Raw genomic sequence first — 24,129 nt, 5'->3', positions numbered from 1 at the left:
GGTTGTTATAAAGTTCTTTGAGGGCACATGTTTCTGAAAGACTGATATTTGATGGTGGGGGTTTGGAAGTACGGAGAATTAATTAATGAGAAAAAAACATATTACCTTACAGTATAATCAAGAATTAGATCCCAAATCATAATTAATCTCGTCGGTATCTTCATTTGGATTATAAATGATGACTGGGTGCATTGCTTCGATGAGATTTTTGCCCATCCAACAATCTTGTATTAACTGTTGACGTTTCCGAATATTTTTTTCCCAAATTGCAAGAGTATCATATAGTTCAGTTATAAGCAAAATTAGGTATTGTGGTACGCCTACTTCTTTTAGTATTTACCATAAGTGTTACCATCGACCCTGTCGAATGCTTTGCGATAATCTATAAAACAAATGTATAGTGTGATATTGAATTCCCTACATTTTTCTATTATTTGTCTTATGTTCAAACGGTGTTCTCGAGTACTTCTACCTTGGTAAATCCAGTTTGCTCTTGAGGTTTTTCTCTTTGTAGGAAAGTTTCCAGTCTATTATTGATTATGTGTGCTAGTATGTGAGATAAGAGAAGTGGTTCTATAGTTGTCGCATTTATGGAATCTGCCTCTTTTATGTATTATCGTTATTGTTGATTTTGTCCAGTCGTAAGACCATTGCTTGGAATGCCATAGTTTGTTAAAAAGCTTTCGAAGCAATTTTATTCCTGTTTCTTCTGCAGCCTTAAGCATTTCTGCTATTATCCTATCTGGAGCAGATGCTTTGTTATACTTGAGTTTACTGCTGTGTCTTATTTCATTTTTGAGTATATTAGGATCGTCTTCAATTTCTTCAGAAGTTTGGTGAACAAGTTCTTGGCGTTGATCATCTATATATAGATCCCGGCCTATTTCATAACCTTGTTAACATGGAACCGCCTTTAATGTAGAGCACAAAAGTAAAACTGCTAGACAAAATAAGATTTCCGCGTCAAATAAATTATATCAAAAGGAATTACTGTAAATAACTTATTAATACTGTAAAAAACTATAAAAAAGTTTAGGATAAAAATTATGAAAAACGAAGTGCAAAAGCAGTGATGTAGGTGAATATGACCAGTAAACATTATTCTGTTCAGTTAATAAAATTGAAATTTTTAACACTAATTTGGGTTAGATCTTCGATCTAATAATTCATCGTCTTTTTCTCCTTGTGTGCTGTACTTGTTTTTGAGCGGTGGTTATCGTCGTATTAACAAGCTGATGAAATGTTTCTCGATCGGCAGCTAGATGAAACAATTCCTCGACCGTTCGACCTGCCCATTGTCTAATGTTACGTAGCTAGGGCAGTTGCTTTATTTCGACCCAGCATTTTCCTTCGATTTTCTCCTACAACCGGAGTAAGCAATATTTAGGTCCTTTTATTATATGGCCGAATTATTGGTTCTTTCTTATTTTGATGATGTTGATCACTTCTCGCTCTTTGTGCATGGTCTCTAGCACACGTTCGTTAGATATGTGTGCTGTCCACGTGATTCTGAGCATGCGACGGTAACACTACAACTCAAATGCTTCTTATTTATTAAGATTTTTAAATTTTTTGTCCCGGTTTCACATCCATAGAACAAAGCAGACCAGACGTAGCACTTCAATACTCTTAGACGTATGGTCAATTACAGACTTCTACTGCACAATACAAAATGCCAGTTAATAAAGTTTTTTCGTGCAATTTCTATTCTGGTTGAAATTTCCTCATTACTTTCAACCCTGCAGTCGATCTAACTACCCAGATATCTAAAGTGTAGTAAAGAATTTGTTTTTGAGCAATCTAATGGCATACGTGTCCAGACCAACTGAGTCCAATCATTGAAATAGTAGTGTATGTGGTACTCTATCAAAGGCTTTTTTAAAATCTTATACCGTTTCGGAAACCAAACTGCTCATCACCAGTTATCGACTCAAAGTTTATATATGCGACAATGCAAAACTTTTATAAAAATTTTGAGCGCATGACTCATTAAACTGATGAGTCGACAGTCGCTACACTGTCTGGCAGTCCTTTTCTTGGGAATAGTTATAAATACTGATTCTAACCACTTATCTGGTAATTTACCGGTGATTCATGGTATAGTACAGAATATTTGAATAATTTACAAAAATTCCTTCTTCTGAAGATCAAGTTCTGTGTCCCTGATGATTTTTATTGAATAATTACAAAACGGTCCTCGTATATTGGCATCTGATTGGCATTTTGGCATCTGATATACCTATCTAAAGATCAAACTTAAAATTTAGAACGAATTTTCGTGTTGCTCCATCTTTAAAGAACATCTGGTGTTGTCGTGAATAAATCTGGCTGAGCCGCATATGATAATGCTTCTTTTCTCTATTTGTCTTACAGTGGCGAGAGTCAAGCACATATGTCAAGTACATAAAGGGATGTTGCGGGCCGAGATTCACACTTTTAGCAGACTAAATATTTTGTTTTTGGCTTCTGGTTGAAATGGTGCTTTTATTTTTCTTTTTGTGACTGTTTATAGCTAATATATTGCATAAGAAGCACGGACAGAAGAATATTTTACTAAATATATAGGGTTATTAAAATATAACAGAATGGCAACCAGAATTTTTTATGTTAAAAGTTGTATGTTTTGTTTATCGAATAATTGACGAAGATTACTGTATTTAATCTAACAATACAAACCTACAGCCATATGACACCGTGGAATTCGTAATAGTTTTTATTTGAAAATCCTCTTTATACGGTAGAATCTGATTGTCTTTGTCTTTTTTTTTTAACGAAACCTGGCATTCTTTGAAATCTCTCATTCGGTGTTTCGTAATTATGAAGATTTGACTGCATAAATTTTATTTTAACTTCGTTTTCTACAGGTTCCAAAAAAGTTACTCTTTGATGACATCCTATTTTATCTTAAAGGTACTCTAAAAGTAACATGCAATGCGGTTGGTTACAATAATATTTTTTTAGGACGTTTTTCAAATTTGGTCCCAGTGAAGCCCAAAATTAGCTGTCAATTAAGTTTCATAGAACGAAATATTGCGTTGGCAGTGTTGCCATGTCCTTATAATGTATGTTATATGCTTCAAATGCAAAGAGATAAAGCTTTTAAAATGTACATTTTTATTATATTATTTTATGGATTCTGCAATTTTATACCTTATATAAAACATTAATGAATTAATATTTGTTTCGTTTGATATTAAATGCAATTAATTATTGGAAAATTTTTTGGCAATTGCCCTTTGATAGGTTAGCGGATAGATTTGGCAATAGAGTCACAACCCTCAAAGCACCAGTTGTCAGATTGCAACAGATGTCTTTTTAACTTTATTATTTAAGTATACTGATATTTTACTATTTACTTTTAAAAGCTGTTTTAAAACTATTTACTTTTTCTTTTTTTTTTTGGTAATTGTTAAGTATTAGTTCACCCTCCCGCTCCACGCATACACACTATCGCCCTCCTAGTTCCAACTTTAATACCACATATAAATTTATCACTAACTAACCCTCTCCCGATCCCGCAGAATTCTCCTTGGACCAAAACTTTACCGAAATTTAATGTGTCACTTACAAAGTTTAGTAAGGCAGAAACCAACCAGGATTTGATTGAAAATCCTTACTAGAAATTCTTAATTTTAAGAAATTCGATCGGGTACTCTACACTGACGCATCAAAGAGCGAAACGGGGGTTGGTTGTGCGGTTACCACTACGGAAACAGTCGTTAGTTCATGTCAAATACCTGCCACATGCAGCGTTCACACTGGTGAACTGTATGCTATTTACCAAGCCTTCAAACTCTGTACAGCACCCAATCAACATATTGCCATCTGTACAGACTCCCTTGCCTCTATCCAGTCCATCAATAATCTATTTACTAATCACCCTCTTGTAGAAAAAATCCATGACATTTACCAAAATATTATCATCCACGACATCCATATCACTATCATATGGATTCCCTCCCACATCGGGATTATGGGTAACGACAACGCCGATCGCTTTGCCAAAGAAGCTGCTGTATCCAATTGTACACCACGTAATATACAAATTTCCAGTAACCTAAAAACTAGTATAAAGAAACTCGTACGAAATTACTGGCAGAATCATTGGAAACAATCCACTACATTTTTACACCAAATAGATCAGACGATTGAGCGGTTCATTATCCCTGGTATAACTAGAAATGAGATGGTTGTTGCTAGAAGATTGCGTATCGGTCACACCAGATTTACACATGGTCACCTAATGAATTCTACACCTAAGCCAATCTGTCACTATTGCCAATCTCCACTAAGCGTTCTACACATCCTTGTGGACTGCCCTCATTACAATAAACGACGCCAAGAAATGGGCATGAAGGGCGACATCACAGATATATTATCGAACCAGAGTCAAGTCATCACAGCTATCCAGTTCCTGAAGCTAGAAAACTTACTAAATAATATATAACTATAGTATATTATAATATGTAATTGTACCTTATATATAATTGTATCCACGGTGCCTCGTGCTAATGGCCGAAGCTATCACAAGCACGTTAAATTAAATAATAAAAAAAAAGTATTAGTTTTTAAATATCTTATTGCTTTTGAGTGCGTGTTTCATTTGTAATGTAAATTTCAACACTGCCAAACACCAATATTTCATTCTGTCAAACCCAATTGAGACTATCTTTACCTCAGGAAAATGCACCTAATTATTATGTGTTTGTGATTGTTTTGTGAATCCTCTATATAAAACAACCATTGCAACTACCCAGTTTGCCGTTGTCGGTGTTTTTTTGTTTCAGAATATAGTAAATAATCCGTCAAAAATAGTGCTGCAAAATATCTCGTTAGAGACCACCCTAATAGTTCCGTCTATTTTTGATCACACGTCAAAGTAACGGTATCTTTCTATTTAAATATCTTTTCTATAAAAAGGAATTTTTTAGTTTTAATTTCATTTTCCGCTGAGCAGTATGTAGTGAAGTTTAACTAGTATGTTTTGAAGACTCCTGTCAAAGGATAAGATAATATGTTTGATACATTTCGTATTTCTTTATATTTTTTACTTTTGTTTCCCAAGTCAGTCCCAAGGTGACCGAGTATGGAAAATTACTGTCAAAAACTTTTAATTCCGATTATAAAAAATTAATCGCTAAATAGATACCTCTTTTAGTAAGAGATTTTTCAGAAGAAATTAAATAAAATGTGGTAATATAAATAAAATGTGATCATATCTAATACTTCAGAGAATAACGAAAAATAATAAATACAAATTTGAGTTTAATAACACAACAAAAAATTGCGTACGCCTTTTTCCGGGTGAGTTTTTGATGTTTATACGAGCTTCCATTTATTTCTAACTTCGACTTTGTAAGAGCGATATTCTTCTCCCTTTTCCTGCTAACAAGGCCATCAAGTTGACGGATAATAAAATAAATTCCTGTAACGATTATTTCCAAAGCTTCCGTTTCGAGTCTAGACATAATCGCACAGCTCTACCTAAATACAAATTTTACACATCGGAAGCCCAAATTGTTATTTTTATATTACGACATAGATTCAGTTTTAAGGAGCAGCTTACATAACACTTGTAATACCATTAGAGACAGGGAGCAGTAATACATACACGTTATCTATATTAGACATAAGTATTTTTTTATCTTTGTTTCTATAATAAAGCAGCTTAATGTGTTGGTAATGGTAATGGGTGCTATTAGACATGTCCTTATTTGTCGACTATTATATTAAAGTTATTAGTCTGTTTTATTAGGTACGATAAAAGAAACAAAAATAGATCCTTTTTTGATTTTTTTAATGGTATTTTATCATTATCTTAATAAACTAGAAAATGGGCTACATATAGACCATTGTTTCTGATTTAGAGAAAAATGGTTTGTGACCTAACATTGAGAACGTCACAAGCGAGCAAGCAATTTAATTTAACCCAGCCTATGAGACTTGTACACCCCTTATGAATGACACTTGGGCGTTACAATTCATTGGAGCGAGGAGGATTAACTCTTGTCCTCAGCAGTCACTCCATCCCTTTCCCCCCTATAGCACTCTGATGCGCGATAGGGGCACAACTATCAGCAAAGTGCTTGTCGTGTGGAGTCCTGGGCACAAGAACTTCAACACGATATCCTATCCCGATCAAAGCAGGTTAGCGAAAGGCGCTCTTTTCCTGCTATCTCTGGTGACTTATCATCGATTGCTTGCTCGGGCCCTCTGCTTCGTATTCGGCAACTTGGCGCTCGAGGATGTGGGCCTCTCGTGCCTGGGTTTAGGGTTTTTTGTTAATGTTTTTGGTGGCTTTCGCCTTTTTGTTAGTAGTTTTGTAATTTTTTAGGGGACCGAAGTCGTTTTTTAAGTTTTTTGTAATTTTTTTTGAGAGATGTCTGAAAAGTAATATCATTAGTCATTATAAAAATTGCCAGTGCTATGTGCTGGGTGATCTTCTGTTCATAGAGCTACGATTTTCTAGACTTTATATGTTGGCCAGGATTTGCTGTTTTGGTCTTTTGTGCTTCCATCGATGGAACGCATCATATTTTATTATCTCTCGCAGTATCGGACTTGGGTGGTTCTCTAGCTCAGCAAACTTTGTTCTGGCTTTTTCTTCCATTGAGTCTGTCACCCTTACTTGTTTTAGTTCTCTGACCAGGAAACGTTCTCTGAGGCTGTTATTATGTGCTGCTTGTATCCTCTTTTTGTTTGATTTACTTATGTGAGATTTTGTTTGATTTACTTATCCCCATGCGAGAGATGTATATGTTATTATTGGAAGTATGATGCTGTTTATCAATCTTATTTTTGTTTTTAGTCTTAATTTGCTTTTTGAGTCCTCTTATTACTGCTTTGGCTACGGTTGTTTTTTTGATGGTTTGGTCCACATGTTGCGTGAAGGTTAGTCCTTGATCCATTGTGACTCCTAGATATTTTGCTTCTCTTTTCCATTCGACGGGATTTTTTTTTACTGTAAGCTGTTCGTCTGGGGTTTCTTTTCTCTTTTTAAACATGACTGGTTGAGAGTTTTTTCTGAGTTGATGGCTATTTTCCATTGGATACTCCATTCTTCTATGTTATTATGTTATCCAATGCTGCCTGTAAGTTGTTTACAGCTTCATCAATGTTTCTGTGTTTAGCCGCAATTGCTGTGTCATCTGCATAAAGACTGAGAAGTGTTCCTGGTGTTCTTGGAACATCGGTGGTGTTCTCGTTCTTCCTTCACGGTATTTCTAAGGAATGTTTTCGTTTTAGCCTCGAAAACAGCATTCTGCTTCAGATGTTGACATAGGAATGATAAATTAAAATACTTAAAAGTTTAATAGTTTCTTCAAATGTACATTTTAAACCTTCCTCAGTTAATAAAACTGATATAGGAACAGCCCCAGAGGTAGCACTTAATTCGTCTCTGTGATACAGTACTTGTAATTCAGTTTTAAGTCGAGTTTTGTTAAGTCTAAGAAATGATTCGGAGAACTAATGTTTATAAACAGAAAGCTTCTCCGACATAAATAAATTAGAAGCAATTAAATGTACGGAGAAGGTAAACCTTGTTTTTATTTGCAACACTGCAACGCATATATCTAACGCTTACCGTTTTCTGCTGGGCCTGTCCTCTTCATTCGCGCCTTTTTTTATTCTTTCATCATTATCCATTGATCTCTGTGACGTGTTTATTTTTCCTTGAATATTGTCAATAATGACGTCCATTTGCTCCCTTACACTATTACGTATTAAGTACACAATTGCCAGATTTTATGTAATTTATAAAGATAATAAGAAATACATACAAAAAAATGAACGTTAATATATTTTAAAGATAAAAAATATGTTTCTGCATAAAAATAAGGTACTTCCATAGTTCTATGGCACTACCTTACGGTCCACCAATGTATAGTTTCCTTCACATACTTATTTCATCGATATGTTTAGTGTAAATTAGCTTTTTAATCAGGCTAGAATATATTTTTATTTAGTAAATATACTTTATATGTATTTTGATCGATTTTTTCTTTTGTTTCAGGTGATGGTATTGACATACACATCAATCCTACTTATAGCCTGCTTCTCGTCCATAGTACTAGCTTCATTCTGTTCCGAAAGACAATACCTCAATGCCAAACTGCAAAAATGCATGAATTGTACGCAGTGTAAAAACAATACAGTCGTTCTACGTCCTTGCGAATTCCACCGTGACACTCTCTGCGGCCCCGTTAGTGAATTGCTGAAGACGATGGATACGGGAAATCCCCATAGACATAAGCACAAACAACACCCACAACACCATCACGTGAAAACGCCGAAAGAAGATGAAGATATCGAGTGGCGATATGGTGATGATATACGAAATGTTCGGCCTAGTACCGTACAAGAAGAACCGAAAGCAGCAGCATCAGAGATCTCCCGATCTGATGCTCCATTCTCTAGTACCGAAACCTTGGTATGGGACTGGCAGGCTATCGCGTTGACTGTTGCGGTGTTCTCATGCATACTGTTTTTTCTAGTTATCACCCTCTATTCATTGCATCAGGCTAAGCAGTGGAGGAGGCTAAAAGAAAATTTTGAATCAGGTGAGTAAAACTTTTTAAATATATTTAAATATGTATTTCAGCATTCTGGGCGTGTGCTCTTCAGATATACCTAATTATTTAAATTTCCAGAACAGAAAAATAATGCAATTCTAGCTTATACTATAGATATTTATGTGCCATCACTTTCAGACCTTCAGATTTCAACACGAAGTTCAACCACAATTTTCTCCCTATTGCCTTTTTGTGTACTGAAAATGTCATATGAGATAAGTAAAAAAAGGAAAAAAATTTTCCGTTTTTAAGACCTGCAGTTATGCCTTTTTTTGCAGGTTCCTTATCGTGAACGTGAAAACTAACAAACTTTCAAGTGGCATGAAGGAGAAAATCGCAGAAATTTACTTAAAACCATTACATGTTTAGGTCATAATTAATACAGGTCACCAGTAGCCTTTAAGGCTAAATTTTTAAAAATAGAATTAATCCTCCTCTATCGATTCCATTTCTTTACAAAAGAAAATTCAATTTCCACGCAGGTGCCGCTGGGAAACCCTACAGTTTTCACATACTTTACTCTGCTTGATTTTATCTTTCTCCACTCTCACCGTAGTACCTGTGTTACAACACCTGTTCAAGGTATATTTTAAAAAGCGTTGGTGAGATACAACAACCCTATTTTAGGCCTTTGGTTACCGTCATATTTTCTGAGAGTTTATTGTCTATTTTTAATCGAGGTTGTGTGTTATATAAATTTTTAATTGCCTTGATGTTTATTTTAATATTGCGCAATTCTAAGGTTTCCCAGAATCGTTTAAGGGAGAGGCTATCGTAAGCTTTTTTGAGGTCGACCTTTAGTAAATGTACCTCTTGATTCCTAGTGGTTTTCTTTTCTATTAGTTGCGTAACACAAAATAAGTGGTCCACCGTCGATATTCCAGCTCTAAAACGCGCTTGCTCCTCTGCTTCTATATCTAAAATAGTGGAAGACCATGATTGTAAAAACTAGTGGAAGACCATGATTGCCATGTATGTGTCGGATAATCACAGAACTTGGGATGCACATATTAGTGTGATTGATTGTGCGATTCGTATGGCAAATCATGAAGGAACTAAGTTTACTCCATATTTTATCAACTTTGTACACAGTTGAGTGACACTAGTCGCAATAAGGAATGTTGGCAGGTGTTAGAGAGCGTTTAGAATTAGCTGTTAGGATAAATTGTAATAGGTACAATCTTAGGAAACGAGATGTGGAGTACCTGCCAGACCAGCTAGTGTGGCGTCGTAATTTTATTTTATCAGAAACTAGCTAGAATTTTTCTAATAAGTTGGCACCTAATTTTGTTGGACCTTGTTATATTAAAAAGAGGATCTCACCTTGAACTTATGAGCTTAGGAATGCTGATTATATATTCTCAGGTGTCTGGAACGTTAGAGACTTAAATCCAGACGCAGGGGACGATGAAGTGTAAGTTGTACATGTGCAAGAGAGATTTTCAGGGAAAAACTCTTGTAGAAAGAGGGGAGTTGTTACGTTTTAAAAATTCAACCATCTAAATAAAATATTACGATATTATTTCTGTCAATAAGATTACTCTACTCTCCCATAACATGCAAAACCCGTTGTAAAAAGTAAATTATTGCCTCAATATCTACCATAATAGTGATATCTGGGTAGTAGCCTTTCAATCTGGCAAGGGTTGTCTTTCGGTTCGTCATCTTGGCAGACTTATCAAGATTTTGATATTTCCATGTTATAGGTTTTAAAGTTTTTGGTGTTTCGTTTTTGGTATTTTTGTAAGTTCCATGGCGACAGGTCAGTGGAAGTAATAAATTTGATTGATCTCATGATAATCGTAAAACATGGCAAAAATAGCGCAACATTTATTTATTTATCAGCTTTATAGAAACTGACTTCATTTGCAGCAAAATGAAAAAAATTGCATCTGAAAGCTACACTCTTCACCTTAAAAATCCATTTTGATTTTTGTCTATAGGATACTATCATCAATATATATCGAATTTTTACCGTCGAGTTAATATAAATTTTATTTAAAACATTGATATCGCGCGGGTAACCGACATTTAAAATCGCAGGTCGCTTCAAGCTTTGTGTCTGAGAGAACGGTTAATTTTACACAAAAAGTGCTAAACGTTTTTGTTTAAAATTATTTCAGCTACATGATTTAGGGCGAATCCTTGGGGTGCAAAAAAAATTTAAGAATGAGTTATTAGCTATGTATTGACATAAGTACAGTGTAGGTATCGGCTTTGTTTTCGATATTTAACAAGACCTGGGTTAAAATATAATTGTTAAGTTATCAAATAAACAAAGTAAAAGTACCATCTATATTTTTTGAAAGTGCAATATCGAGAATCGGTTGCTTTAGCCGAATCGAAAGAAAAAAAACCACAATTATCTGAATTATTTAGTGGAGAATACACATGAATTCTCTTGATACGTGACTACCTCTTATATTCTAGAGACTGTGCCTGTATACAGATCTTTGATTCTTTACAAATAAAGTTTTTTATTATCCATCCGTATAAACGACGTAAAGTAGTAGTCATTATGATTCCTTACTGAGTTATTTCGTGAATTATGAATTATTTTGCAATTTGTAAATGCATTGTCTAAGAATTATCTGTAATTTATTTGATTTAGTTTAACATCTCAAAGTGTACACAATAAAAAAAATAAAGCACAACATCTTAAACCATTAAAATAGTACTTTAAACTATTATATATTTAAAGTTAAAGAGGGCTCGACTAAATGATAAATTTGTTTTCTTTCCGAAAATCCAGGAGACTAACAGAAAATTTAATCACCCGTATAGATAATCAGAAATGAAATCTAAGAATTATTAACTTAGTTAGTTCCAGCAAATTCATAACGAAATTACATAACAGATTCTAATACACATCTAAATCTGTCCCAAAAACGAAAATAAGTCGTCCCAACGCCTACCAGTTCAAAATTAGCCGGCAGATGCTCTCGTCGAACGGCCGACCATCTTGTACATCGTTCCAATTTACTTGCATGAACTTGTCATGGTCAATTTATCAAAGATATATACTGAATGAAACGAGCAATAGTGACAGGTGCTAAACTAATGCTATGTGTAGTTGGGAAAGGAGAAGAGACCTAGAAACTAATTGAACTTTACCTTAAAACTGGAGACGAGCAGTCTGAGAGTTGCAGTGGCTAAAATTAATTCTCAATTAAATAATTCATACAAGATGTTGTTCTTACGCGTACTTATGTGTTTGCGAATTCTAAATCAATGCGGATTTTGAATCAATATATACTTCTTATTCACCTTTGGAATATTTCTTGTTATTTTTTCTTTATTGCTGTTATTTGGTTGGCTTTCAATCATGTATAACTATTAGTCTTATTAGGACCTGATAAGTATTTATTTTGCTGTACAATTTTTGCTAACTTTTATATGAATTCTCTAGCTAGAGTCTCTTTTTTGTGTTCTGATAACCACTACCGTCTGTACTAGTGTTTAAAGTATTAAAACGGAAAATATTCTTAAATTAAAATAGAAAAAGTTTACTTTAATATGTACCTAATTCATTGACCTGAGTGGAAGTACGTTTGGCGGCCGGCAGTGCCCACTATAAATATTATTATTAAACAATAACATTTAAGCTAACATTAAAAAGGCATAGGTATTTAGATTTTGTAGCTATAAATTCGGTACATATCGGATCGTAGAAAATCGATATTAAAATTAGTCATTGTAGATATATAGTTTTTCGCAAGTTCAGGTAGACTATAATTGTTTAGTATTATAACTAACTCATTTCTGTTAGAACACTTACTCAAAACAAATTGGTATCTGCAATCTTGTTACATTAGATAATAAAAAACTGGATGATATTATCTGCTTAAGTTTTTTATAGACGAGCAGCTTTCATGGTCGTTTCCGAATTATTGATGAAATGTTGCTCTCAAGCTATTTTCTTGTGTCATCTTAATACAATTTAGTATTTTCAGTGGGAATAAACCACAATTTTAGTTTAAATTTAAATATAAATGCCATAACAAACATATTTTAAACAAAAATTGCGGTTTGTTCCTAGTAAAAATAGTAAATTTATCAATAAAGTTGATTCCTAGCTGCGAAAATGCGAAAAAACAAAAGCAGATAGATACAGTGTAAACTAACTTGGGTGCAATTCAGCTATTGTAAAAAATACATCTAGAGAAAAATTTCCTCCCTCGAAATTGGCAATAAAACAACATATTTTAAGGCCTATGTGACAAATCAATGAGTGAAGTCATATTGCCAGAAATTACTTTATATGAAATAACGAAGTCCAAGACGAAGATAGTCTTCAAAGACTGGTCCACAGATTTAACATAAGAGCAAAAGAATTTAATATGACACTCTCATCTCAGAAAACTAAAACAATAGTAGTCAGCAAAGAACCAACCAGATGTAAAATAGAAATTGATGGCATCAGTATTGAACAAGTATATGGCGAAACAGGTACATTGACACTGAGATGAACTCAAGAATTTTTAAAGCCACTGTAAGATCAACCATAACATATGCCTTAGAAACAAGACCCGACAGCCACAACGCAAGGGCTACTAGAAACTGCAGAGATGAGAGTACTGAGAAGAATTACAGAAAATACGCTGAGAGATCGAAAGAGACGGGAAGACATTAGAAGAAAATGTAACGTACAGTGTACAAATGAATAGACACAAAATAGAAAAAAAGAATGGAATAACCACATAAGCAGAATTGAGGAGACCCGTGTCGTCAAAATAACAAGAGATAAGTCACCAATCGGTTGAAGCCATGGATGAATTCCACATCCCCGATAAACTGATAAGATTGGTTAAGGCTACAATGCGTAAAGTTGTTTGCAAAGTCGAAATACAGGACGAACAATCACAGGCGTTTGAAACGCATGTTGGGCTGCGACAGGAAGATGCGCTGGCGTGTCTCCTTTTCAACGTAGCTCTGGAAAAGGCGGTCAGGGATGCCCAAATAGACAACAGAGGAAAAATTTTTAATAAATCATCCCAAATGTTGGCATATGCAGATGATGTTGACCTAGTTGCCCACACAACACGCAAACTAGAAGAAATGTATACAACCTTGTCAAACGCCTTAAAAAATATGGGCCTGCAAGTAAATGAGGAGAAAACTAAGATAATGACATCAACACCCAACAATAGAGCCAGAAACATCGACCATTGATAACTCTACCTTTGAAGTGGTGGACAAATTCACATACTTAGGCTCCCTGATCACCAAGAAGAACGTCATGAAGGAAGAAATCAAGCGAAGAATAAACCTAGCAAACAAATGCTATTTTGAACTGAGTAGACATATGAGAAGCAGAAACTTAAACCAAAAAACAAAAATAACCATGCTTGTATTTGAACGAAGGATCCTGAGAAGAATATTCGGTGGCATCTGTGAAAATGGTGTTTGGAGAAGGAGGTACAACTACGAGATATATCACAGATATAAACATATATTCGGTGGTAAAGACGTAGTATCTCTTATAAAAAATAGGAAGACTAAGATGAGCAGAACATCTGGCAAGATCACAGCCCTCCTAGAAGAATCCTTATGTCACAACCTCTGTGAAGTAGAAGTAGGGGTAGGCCAAAACTCAGATAGAGGGATGGTGTAGATGAGGATGGTAGAAAAATAGGCGCAGCAAACTGGCAACAGTTGGCAATGAATAGAACTGACTGGCGTAATAGACTTGGGAAAGTCGAGACTCTTTTATAGGGCTATAGCGCCAATGATGATGATGATGAAGTCACCAATCGAAGAAGTATCGGACAACCACGCAAAAGATGGAGTGACAACCTTTAATAGAGGTATTAATTCGCCAATGAACAAGCAGAATTGCTTATAAAGAGGAAGAAGAAGAAGAAATAACGAAGTATGTAGGGATTCAACAAGACTATAAGTTAGATCCTTGCTTTTGTGTGGTCTTGTCTTAGGTATTAGTTCTTTCAGACTGTACCATTCTGAACTGAAACGGTATGAAACTTCGCTTTAAGCACTATGCCTCTTCAAGGTATGGAGAATTTTTCTTTTTTGGATTCGTAAATTAATAGATCAGATCGACTTCTAATCGCAAAGCCCAACCTGTGTCCGCTTTTCCTCCATTTGCGGTTCCAATCTGCCGCTAAATTACAAGTTCCGTGGGTAACGATTACCGTCAGAGTTGTTGGGTATTAACAACGTGTTGAGGCAAGCTGTGGCTCCTATGCCTCCTCACCTATTATAGGTACAGCTATAATAATTACGCAATGAGATTGGGAAACTACAGAAAACCAATCTTCCCTTACTGTAGCACACAGAAATCCCGCCGCTTTATTTGCTTTCAAGACTTTTAGAACTTTAATATTAATATATTATTGTAACAATAAAGAAAAACTATTATCTATAATTATTTAATTAATCTTTCTCAAAGATTACTTCAACAGCGTTGAACAACGTCGGATAAAAATTCCTCTAAATTTTGAATCATTAAATTTGAGAATATAAAACTTTCCGGAAAACTTTTTTAAATATTAGATTTTAATGTAGAAGTGGTTTAAAAAAATGGATTCAAAAATTTGTAACACAAATTTTTAATTAGAAAACATATCCGACTTGCAGCATACGATTTTTTCAAAAAATCGCCATTTTGTTTATAATTATAATTTAGCATTTGGAAGCATTTAATTTTTGTGGATATGTCCATAGTATATTCTGTCACGAATTAGAAGTCGAAATATTTAAACCGAGCCGAGATACCGCGACTGATCGCGAGTTATATAAAATATCAATGAAATTATAAAATCAAAATTTTTGCTTTTTTCTAATTTTTTACATATTCCTCCAACTCCAATCAAAAACTTTTACTTAGAAAAGTTTTGCAGATTTTTGTTATGAGCATTTTGTATCAAATTTGCCTGATTAACAGCGAGTTAATCTCGCTGGGAATATAGAAGCACTCTTTGGAGGTTCGCAGCTGGTGTATATATATATATATATATATATATATATATATATATACTATTAAAAAAAAGTTTAACAAGCAATTGGACTTCGTAAGTTTTCGATTTTCACCCAACGTGACCGGAAGTAGAACCTGAAGTCTAAAACTTTGAACTCTTCGTGTAACTTTGACACTAATTTTGAGTCATTTTTGCCAAATTTCGGCTCATAACATTTTAACCGGAAATAACATCAAAACCGAAACTAAATATTCGAGCTCGACTTTTCAATACGCGTCAATTAATATATCAAATGAACTATTTATTCAACTTTAAAACAGTATTTCCAGTTGCAACTCTGGAACATGAAGTCCGAGGTCAAATTTCTCACGTTTAAAACCATCTTTGGGATTTTAGCTTATATTTGACACCTAATTTGTTATTATATGTGTTCTAATAACAGAGAAGTTGTGTTTACGAACAGACGAACAGACAGACATGGATAATTTAAGGTTTTTACATTGTTTTAAGTTGTAAAATGGGTGAAAACTGTAGAGCTTAAATACTGTACGTAAAATGAAAGCTTGTACTGGGAAATTACCTAATAATTCGTTTAGTTCTTTTTTTTAAATGTAACTAACACACCAACAACTCTAGGAGTTGCCAACAAAACTAGCAACAACTGCACGATGTATAAATACTACGAACTGTTGTAAAACATAAACTATAATGTAACACATCGTTAGAACGAACCGTGACGACAGTTCTTTCTGGCGAAATCGGTGTAAGAAAATACATATTTTTAAAAGTGCAAAAAATTACCTGCCCACTTGTGTAAATATAGATTTTAAGTAGGTTATGTTTAAAAAATGTTGACTAATATTTAATTTCTAACGGTCTGTACATGTACTATTATTAATAATTATTATTAAGTTAATCGTATAACATAAAATGATATACCTACTCGTATCTGTTGAACAGAGATGGCCGGTCGGCCCGTGACCGGTTTAATTAAACACAATGTAATATGTCCATACTTGATGCCTATAGTACCGAAATAGTGACACAATTCTGCATGGAGCTAATATTATTTAAACATATCCCAAAGTGCGCTTGTGTTTCATAGACCGACGTAACACGAGCAATTATTTAGAATAAAACAAATAATGTATTATAGAGCCAATGTAATATTTATTTTACTGGTTACTGCGACATGAAATACTTCAATGACATTTGCTTTTATGTTTTATTTTATTTAGTAAAAATTTTATTTTTTATAACATTCTTTTCGTGCGTTTGTTAGCAAACTTAATCTAATACGAAAATGATGCACAAAAAATAATGTAAAAAACAGAAATCTTATTATATTATGCAACATCCTAGAATTCATACCTTGCATATAGTTTCTCCAATATGTAGTTCTGTTTTATGTCGAATAGATGTACCAAGTGAGTACGAATCTTCTTTTCATATAACACAAGAACAAAAATGTTATGAAGGACATAAAAATTCTCTGTATTAGAGTGACCAAATCAATAATTTGAAAAAAGGGACATGCTCAAGGAGGGCTTGTGGTGTCGATTTACTCCTGTTAAAGGAGGGTCATCGCGACGTAATCATTGAAATATGCTCTTTTAAAAGTAATTACTATTTTAATAGGAATAAGCCACAATTGAAGGTTTTAGTAAGTTTATTGACGTTTCAATTTTCACTTCGTAAATCGTTTTCAAAATACAAAAGTTAATAAATTAAACAAATTATGTTTTTTGTTACTTGGTAAAAAATTCTTCTAATAATTTAATTTTATCTGACTTATGTATATTGACAACTCAGACATATATTATACATTTTAAAGTAAACGACTTATGTTATACATTTTATTGTAAGATAGTTCATTCGATTACATGAAATCAACTTTAACTTGAGAATATCCGTCACAAAAATTTTTTTATGGAGTACCAAAAATTCATAAAGCGAATATACTACTTAGATCTATTTGTAGTACCATGAATTCTCCTTGTAGTGAACTCTCAAAATTTTTATTAAATCTTATACAAACATTTCCAAATAAAAATGACACATTTATAAAAAATACACAACATTTTTTTAATAAATTGAATAAGACCTTAAATAGAGTCAAGACAAAATTAGAGAGTGATGATACATTGGCAACTAGAACAAGACTAAACATATCAGCTATAATGGAGTTATTGACATTGTGTACTGATAATACATATTTTCAACTAAATAATGAATTCTATAAACAAAATTTTGGTCTAGCAATGGGCTCTAGTTTATCTCCATTATTAGCCGATATATTTATGGAAGATTTTGAAACAAATATTATTTCTAAATAAAATTAAAAGTTTTTACTGACGTGGGTTTTTACCTTCATTAGTCCATTCTTTAATTTTTTCACTTACAAAATTCACTAACGGTGCCAATTGATCAAATAGTCAATAATTTTGTAGTTGAAGTAACAAATGGTTTAGTCAAAGTCAAAGTCGTTAACTTCAATTCTAAAGTTTATTTCATCTTGTTGCTTAAGAATGCATTTTACATTAAACGATAAGTTTGTTTCTCTTTCTTGTCTTCTGTTCATGTTAGCTTTTTTTCGTTTAAAATTAAACCATCAAATAGTTTTACGATTCATTCTATTGCAGGCATCAGAGACAGCCAACGAGTTTTTGAATGTGCTAAAATAACGTATGGTCCTAAAGTTTTGAAAAAAATTTCACCTGGTCTGATTGAGAAGCAAAATGCATTTAACAAAGAAGGCCATGGAATTGAAATGTCTTCAGTTATTGACATTTAATAAACAAAGCAGAATATTTTGGTTTGTGCTCTGCAAAATGTCTTATAAAATTGATATTCGTCGAGGTGTTTATAATATGGTTGGGCGAATGTCGAAACGAGATATTGTTAATATTTATTGAGATCAAAACATAAGCAAATCGACAATTTATCGCACAATCAGAGAATGTGAAGAAGGGATACCATATGTTAACTTGCGTAAAAGTAGCCGACCGCGGATTTTGAACCATATAAGAGAGGCAAGACTGATTGAAGCAGCTAAGAACAAAATTGGGGTCTCACAGCGAAAACTTGCCAGAAGATTTCATGTTGGAAAGACTACAGTATACAGGACCCTATAGAGTAACAATATTATCTATCGGAAAAGAAGGAAAGCTCCAAAATACACAGAAGATCAATTAGAGAGAATTCCGAGATGTTGCCTCGCGTTAAGGCGAGTGCATATCTTGCTTCATGTCATTACGCGAGGATCACAAGGGACTGGTACGAAACTAACAATATTACCTTTGTACCGAAAGTAGACAATCCCCCCAACCTACCTCAGGCTCGTCCAATTGAAGAGTTCTGGGCAATATTAAGTCGGAAAGTCTATAATAACAGATGGGAAGCACAAAATCAGGAACAGTTAAGACGCCGCATATATACAAAAATTAGAGAAATTGACACCGAGGTCGTCCAAAGGATGATGCAACGTGCCAGGGGAATTATTAGGCAAATCGAAAATAATGGTCCCTTGTCTGTCATTTGAATTTTGATTTATAATAAGGATAGTTAAGTTAAATTGTATAATAATTTAATAAAAATATAAGATTATTGTGGTCAGAGTTATATGCTTTTGAAATTTTTCCCAAAACTTTAGGACCATACGTTAGTGCCATATTCGATGTCGACCATTTTACAAAATTCTTATAGCATCTTTGTTCGCACCGTACATATAAAAAAATATCTTGCCCCTTCTTCGTTTTCCTATCTGCTCGAGTCTTTGCTCTTTTTGCATCTAGTAGCCTTATGGACCTCAGAAACGATCTTCTTGTTAAGTACTTAATTTTTATTATTATGCCCTTTTACATATATATGCCCTTTTACATATATATATCCAAAAGTAAAAACACTTTAGGTGATATGGTGTCCCCCTGACGTACTCTACGTTGTATCGGAAATTTTCGAGTTGACAATCACCTGAGTTTGACGTTCCCAGAACAAGCTTATAATATATAAAAGGCGATTATATAGCTACCAAATTCCACACGCTAAATTGTTGTTTAAAATAAATTGAAAAGTAATCCAACCATTCCGAAAACTTTAATGTATGCTAATACTTAAAATATTACCATCACGTCTACTGGCAACAATCAGCTTAACTGCACCAAAAGAAATAAATAAAGCGATCAATAGAATTATCAAAAACAATATTAGCATAAGTATTCTTTGTATATTATACGTCCACATTATTATTATATTCGGGTTGAGCATACACTGCTTTTAACAACAACGAGACCAATTTTCACAGTTTTTTATGTACTTGAGTGTAATGTTTATTTTAATGTATTTAAAGTCCTTTAACACTAACACTAAAACATAATTTATAACATTTATTTACTTAACCGTACAAATTTTTATTTTCAAATCACTTATTTGAATTGTAATCGCTCTTATATTTATAGTCTTCTCGCTGTTCGGAAGCTCCGTGGAATGTTCTTGGCTCCGCTAAGCATGATTGCCAGAAACCAGTAGAATTTTCGCAATGGGCAGCCGAAGAGGTTCTTTATTGAACGTCTGTATGTTCGATCATGGGCGTAGCAAGGGCTTTGCGAAACAGACTTATAGACTTCAGGTATATATCGCCTGTTGAAACTTAACCGCGCCTAATTACCTATTACTAGTTGCAAATAAAATATTTTTCGCTTTTATGTTCTATGTTTGTGGAGCCAATGTTTATATATCTAGGCGCAAAAATATATAAATACGTCAGGCACCAGCTCTCCTTTTCTATCCCAAGTCACGTAAAAACAGAACATCATAGACAGTCGCAAGCTAGTTATTGTAGACGATACAAAAACTCTGAATATCTTCTCTCTCGTGAAAGATTTAAAAGATAGTCGCAAACTAGTGGTGAAGAAGGCACAAATTCTCAAGTGTCTCATCTCGTAGTGTATGACAAGTACTTACTTCTATAGAGTAGGAAGGGTGAGTTAAGTTCCACAGCACTTAGGCCACAATTGAGCCATTGTGCATCCTCCCAGGGAGCTGTCGTCCTTAGCTCATTATTCATTCTGCCATTTCTAGGAAGGTGGACAAGTCACCAGGGGACTTCCCCTTATGTGGGCAGATGTGGGCCAGGACTTGCCGAACGCGTACTCTCGTATTAACGATAACTCCGGCATTGATATAGGATATGCTCTACAGTATCGTCTTCTCGTTCACACTTTCTACATAGAGGTGTGTCTACTAGCCCCAGTGTGTGGAGGTGTTTGCTTAGTTGACAATGACCAGTTAAAAAACCAACTGTTAAGCGTAGGTTTTTCCTGGTCATTCCCAAGTACTTCTTTGATGTTAACTTTTCAAGGTTACTTAGTGTTACTCTGGCATGTCTACATACTTGCCCTTCTTCCCATCTTTTCACGATTTGCGTATGGAAGTGACAATTGATAATTTCCTCGATTGTTGTAGTTGACCAACCAAAAAAATCCCCCAAATATTTACTTATATCACGACTCAGAATGTTTGAAAGTTATCTCGATTTGCCAGTAACAATAACACGTGTTACTCGTAAGTGTACGTTTGAGTTGTACCTATATGTTCCTCCTCGCAAAATTAATGGAGGCTGCAGTATCCGGTCGCAAGTTGCGGCATATCTAGGCAAGAGATACTCACGAACCCTGCAGATAAGGTACCTAAGGATATATGTATTATGAGCTAATATTTACCGCTAAAGGCCTGAAGAGAGAAAATATCAGACTATGCTAGTGCGCGGAATACAGATACACACTGGGAGTTTTAGTTTCCGGTCATTTTCATTAGTTGTATTAGTAATATTTTTTATTAGTATTTAGCTTTCACATATATTTACGTATCCCTTTGTTAGGTTTTTACTTAGGATAAATGTGTTAAAATCACTTCTCTTTATATTCATTGGGCTAGATTTAAACCTTTTAGGAAGCAGTCTCGCTGGTACAATAAGAACTCTGCGTGTCATTAAAAAGAAGCCACTTAAAATTGTTGGCATTTTTTAATTTTTACGAACCCTAAAAAAATTGATGGTCGTTAGATGTTTGTCGAATGTTTAAGAATATGTTCTAAAGCATTATGCCACCATTTATTTAGTAACAAATACTTCTCCCAAGATGAAGATTTTAATGAAAAGTTTCAAAAATTAGCATTGTAATTTTGCTGTTTTCTTTATAAAAATTACAATAAAGACGTGATTTTTAATATTCTGTATTAACACCTCTATTTTGAATTACACTCCTCATTCAACTTCGAATTAAATTGATCAAATTCTGGATGTTGTCTTGCGGAAAAGCTATCGATTCTTCCATGAACGCCAATCGAAGCTGCTCATTATTTATTGGAGTAGGTATTCTGTTTCTTACTTTTCATTTGAGTTGGTCCCAAACATGCTCAATCGGGTTCAAATCTGGGCTTTGAGTCGACAAATTCGCGTTATCATTATGGTTACGTGTGGCCGTGCGTTGACTTGCATAAAATGAAAGTTTTCGCCCACAAACCCAGCAAAAGGCATTACGTGCTCGTCTAGAATTTCGGTAATGTGTCGGTGAGGATGCAACGCTCTTCTATCAATAAACACGAGATCAGTACGACCTTCGAATGAAATGCCTCCAAACACGTGCTCGTCGAACACAAGCAGCATATCGTTCCCCACGTCTTCTGTACGTTTTGATGCGAACTTCTGAGCCATAAAGAACTATCCAGGACCCATCACTAAACAAAACATTTTTTCAATTTTCTATCGTCCAATGATCGTGGTCTCTAGAAAACCCAAATCGGTTTTTTCGATATGCTGCTGTTAACAAAAATCCTGTTGCTGGGTAGCGAGGCCCTAGACCAAATTTCTTTAACCTTTTTTTCATTGTAGAAGTGCTTAATCTCCACCTGTGAGCATATTAAAAACAGTTTTGGATTCCTCTAGCCGTAAAGAACCGATTTTGCAAAGAAGTGCGTTGTAAAGAAAGGTCTTCTTTGGCCGTCGTGACTCTTCTTGCGCCTGATCCTGGTCGTTGTTGGTGAGATTCAATCTCTACGAATGGTTGGTATGTTTTTTGGACCATACAACGACTGATTTTAAGCTATCTGCCACTTTTAAATTTAAAAATTGCACAAGTTCACTTCTTGAACAACGGTACACTAATGAAAGATTTTTGAAAAACAGAACAGCCATATTCTAAGAAAAACAATGTACAAACAACACGTGCATTCTCCGAAGTCGTGAAACTGATATCAATTCTGCAAACTTTTTACCCTTAATTGAGCTGTCGGCACCTAGTGGCAGTGCCTAAAAGTGTTTCGGTATAGTGGGAGTTTAAAATTATTGAAAAATTCTTATAAAATTCTTATAAAATTCTATTTGATATCCAATTCAGTATAAGCGATACTTTAAAACTTATTTTAAGCAGTGTATAAGATTATATAAATCCACAGAACAATACCCATTTGACTAATTTATACACAAGGGAGTCTCTTAAGGCTAAATTTTCTTTTAAACAAACAATTGCAGCATTACGAGACGTTACCACAAATACAGAAAACTGCCTTATAAGGGACATTGTGAAAGGCAGGCACCATATGGTGCTATGTTTTGTGGCTAAGAGTTACATATATAGACTTGCACGTTTAATTGCAATTGCATTTTTGAAGCTTATCGAGTAATCAGTTGTCTTTTACGATAAATTGTGCACTGTCCATGATCCGGTTTAAATCCATTATTTATTAAGTTCAGATAATAACAATAAGCCGCGTGTATATAAGGAAAAACATTTATTTTATGTACCTTTTGTTATAGATTTAATGACTGTATGGAATGTTTACAAGAAATATAAGTTAAATAAATATTTTGCTAAGATTACAAGGGCAAGATAAAAAGTACTAGGTCTAGTAATAGAAAAATAAAGTTAGTTTTGTGTAAATATTAAATGTATATTTAATGTATATGTAAATGTATACATAATAAAACAAGTATAATCAGCAGGCACTTGTCTAAATGTGTCAAATTCTTCTTCTTCCTCAGCTTCTCTTTTTACAGGGGTCGCTGTTCCTTACTCTTCTTTTTCACTCATTTCTGTCCATCGTGTCTTTCTCGCTTAAACCTTCCTCTCTCAAATCCTCTGCCACACAGTCCTTCCATCTTCCCCTCGGTTTTCCTTTAACTCTCTTACCATTAACTTCTAACAGTTCTATCCTTCATTCCACAGAGTTTTCATGTCTACGTTTGACGTGAACACACGGTTCTAGTCTTTGTTCTTGAACTATTTTTGACACTAGTCACCCCGGCTCTTTCTCTAATCAAGTCGTTCCTGATCCTGTCCCCAACATCCATCGTAACATTTTCATTTCAGCTGCCTCCATCTTCTTTGCCTGAGTCTTATTTGCAGGCCACATTTCACAGCCGTACATATGCCTCATTACACTCTTTTATATCTTTTCTTTCAGCCCTTCCCGATTTTTCGATCTAAGATATCTAAATTCTCCTACTCGTCCTAATTTTCGATATCGTCTCCAAGTAATTCGATACCAGCAATTATTCCTATTCCTCCCAACCACATATACTCCGTTCTCACCTGCTAAGTTTTAAACTCTTAAGTCCACCC

At 34.3% G+C, this 24,129-nt stretch overlaps 1 protein-coding gene across 1 annotated transcript in view; it reads left to right on the top strand.

Annotated features, from left to right (window-relative positions):
• wgn (Tumor necrosis factor receptor superfamily member wengen) overlaps positions 1 to 24,129 on the top strand; it is a 228,856-nt gene that overhangs the window by 108,204 nt on the left and 96,523 nt on the right. The window contains exon 2 of the mRNA XM_072520684.1: positions 8,015 to 8,561. Within this exon, the coding sequence (XP_072376785.1) occupies positions 8,015 to 8,561 (547 nt within the window). The remainder of the gene's footprint in view (positions 1 to 8,014; positions 8,562 to 24,129) is intronic.

This window comes from Diabrotica undecimpunctata, chromosome 1 (assembly GCF_040954645.1).
Source record: "Diabrotica undecimpunctata isolate CICGRU chromosome 1, icDiaUnde3, whole genome shotgun sequence".
NCBI lineage: Eukaryota > Metazoa > Arthropoda > Insecta > Coleoptera > Chrysomelidae > Diabrotica > Diabrotica undecimpunctata.
This window is presented reverse-complemented; position numbering and strand designations above follow the sequence as displayed.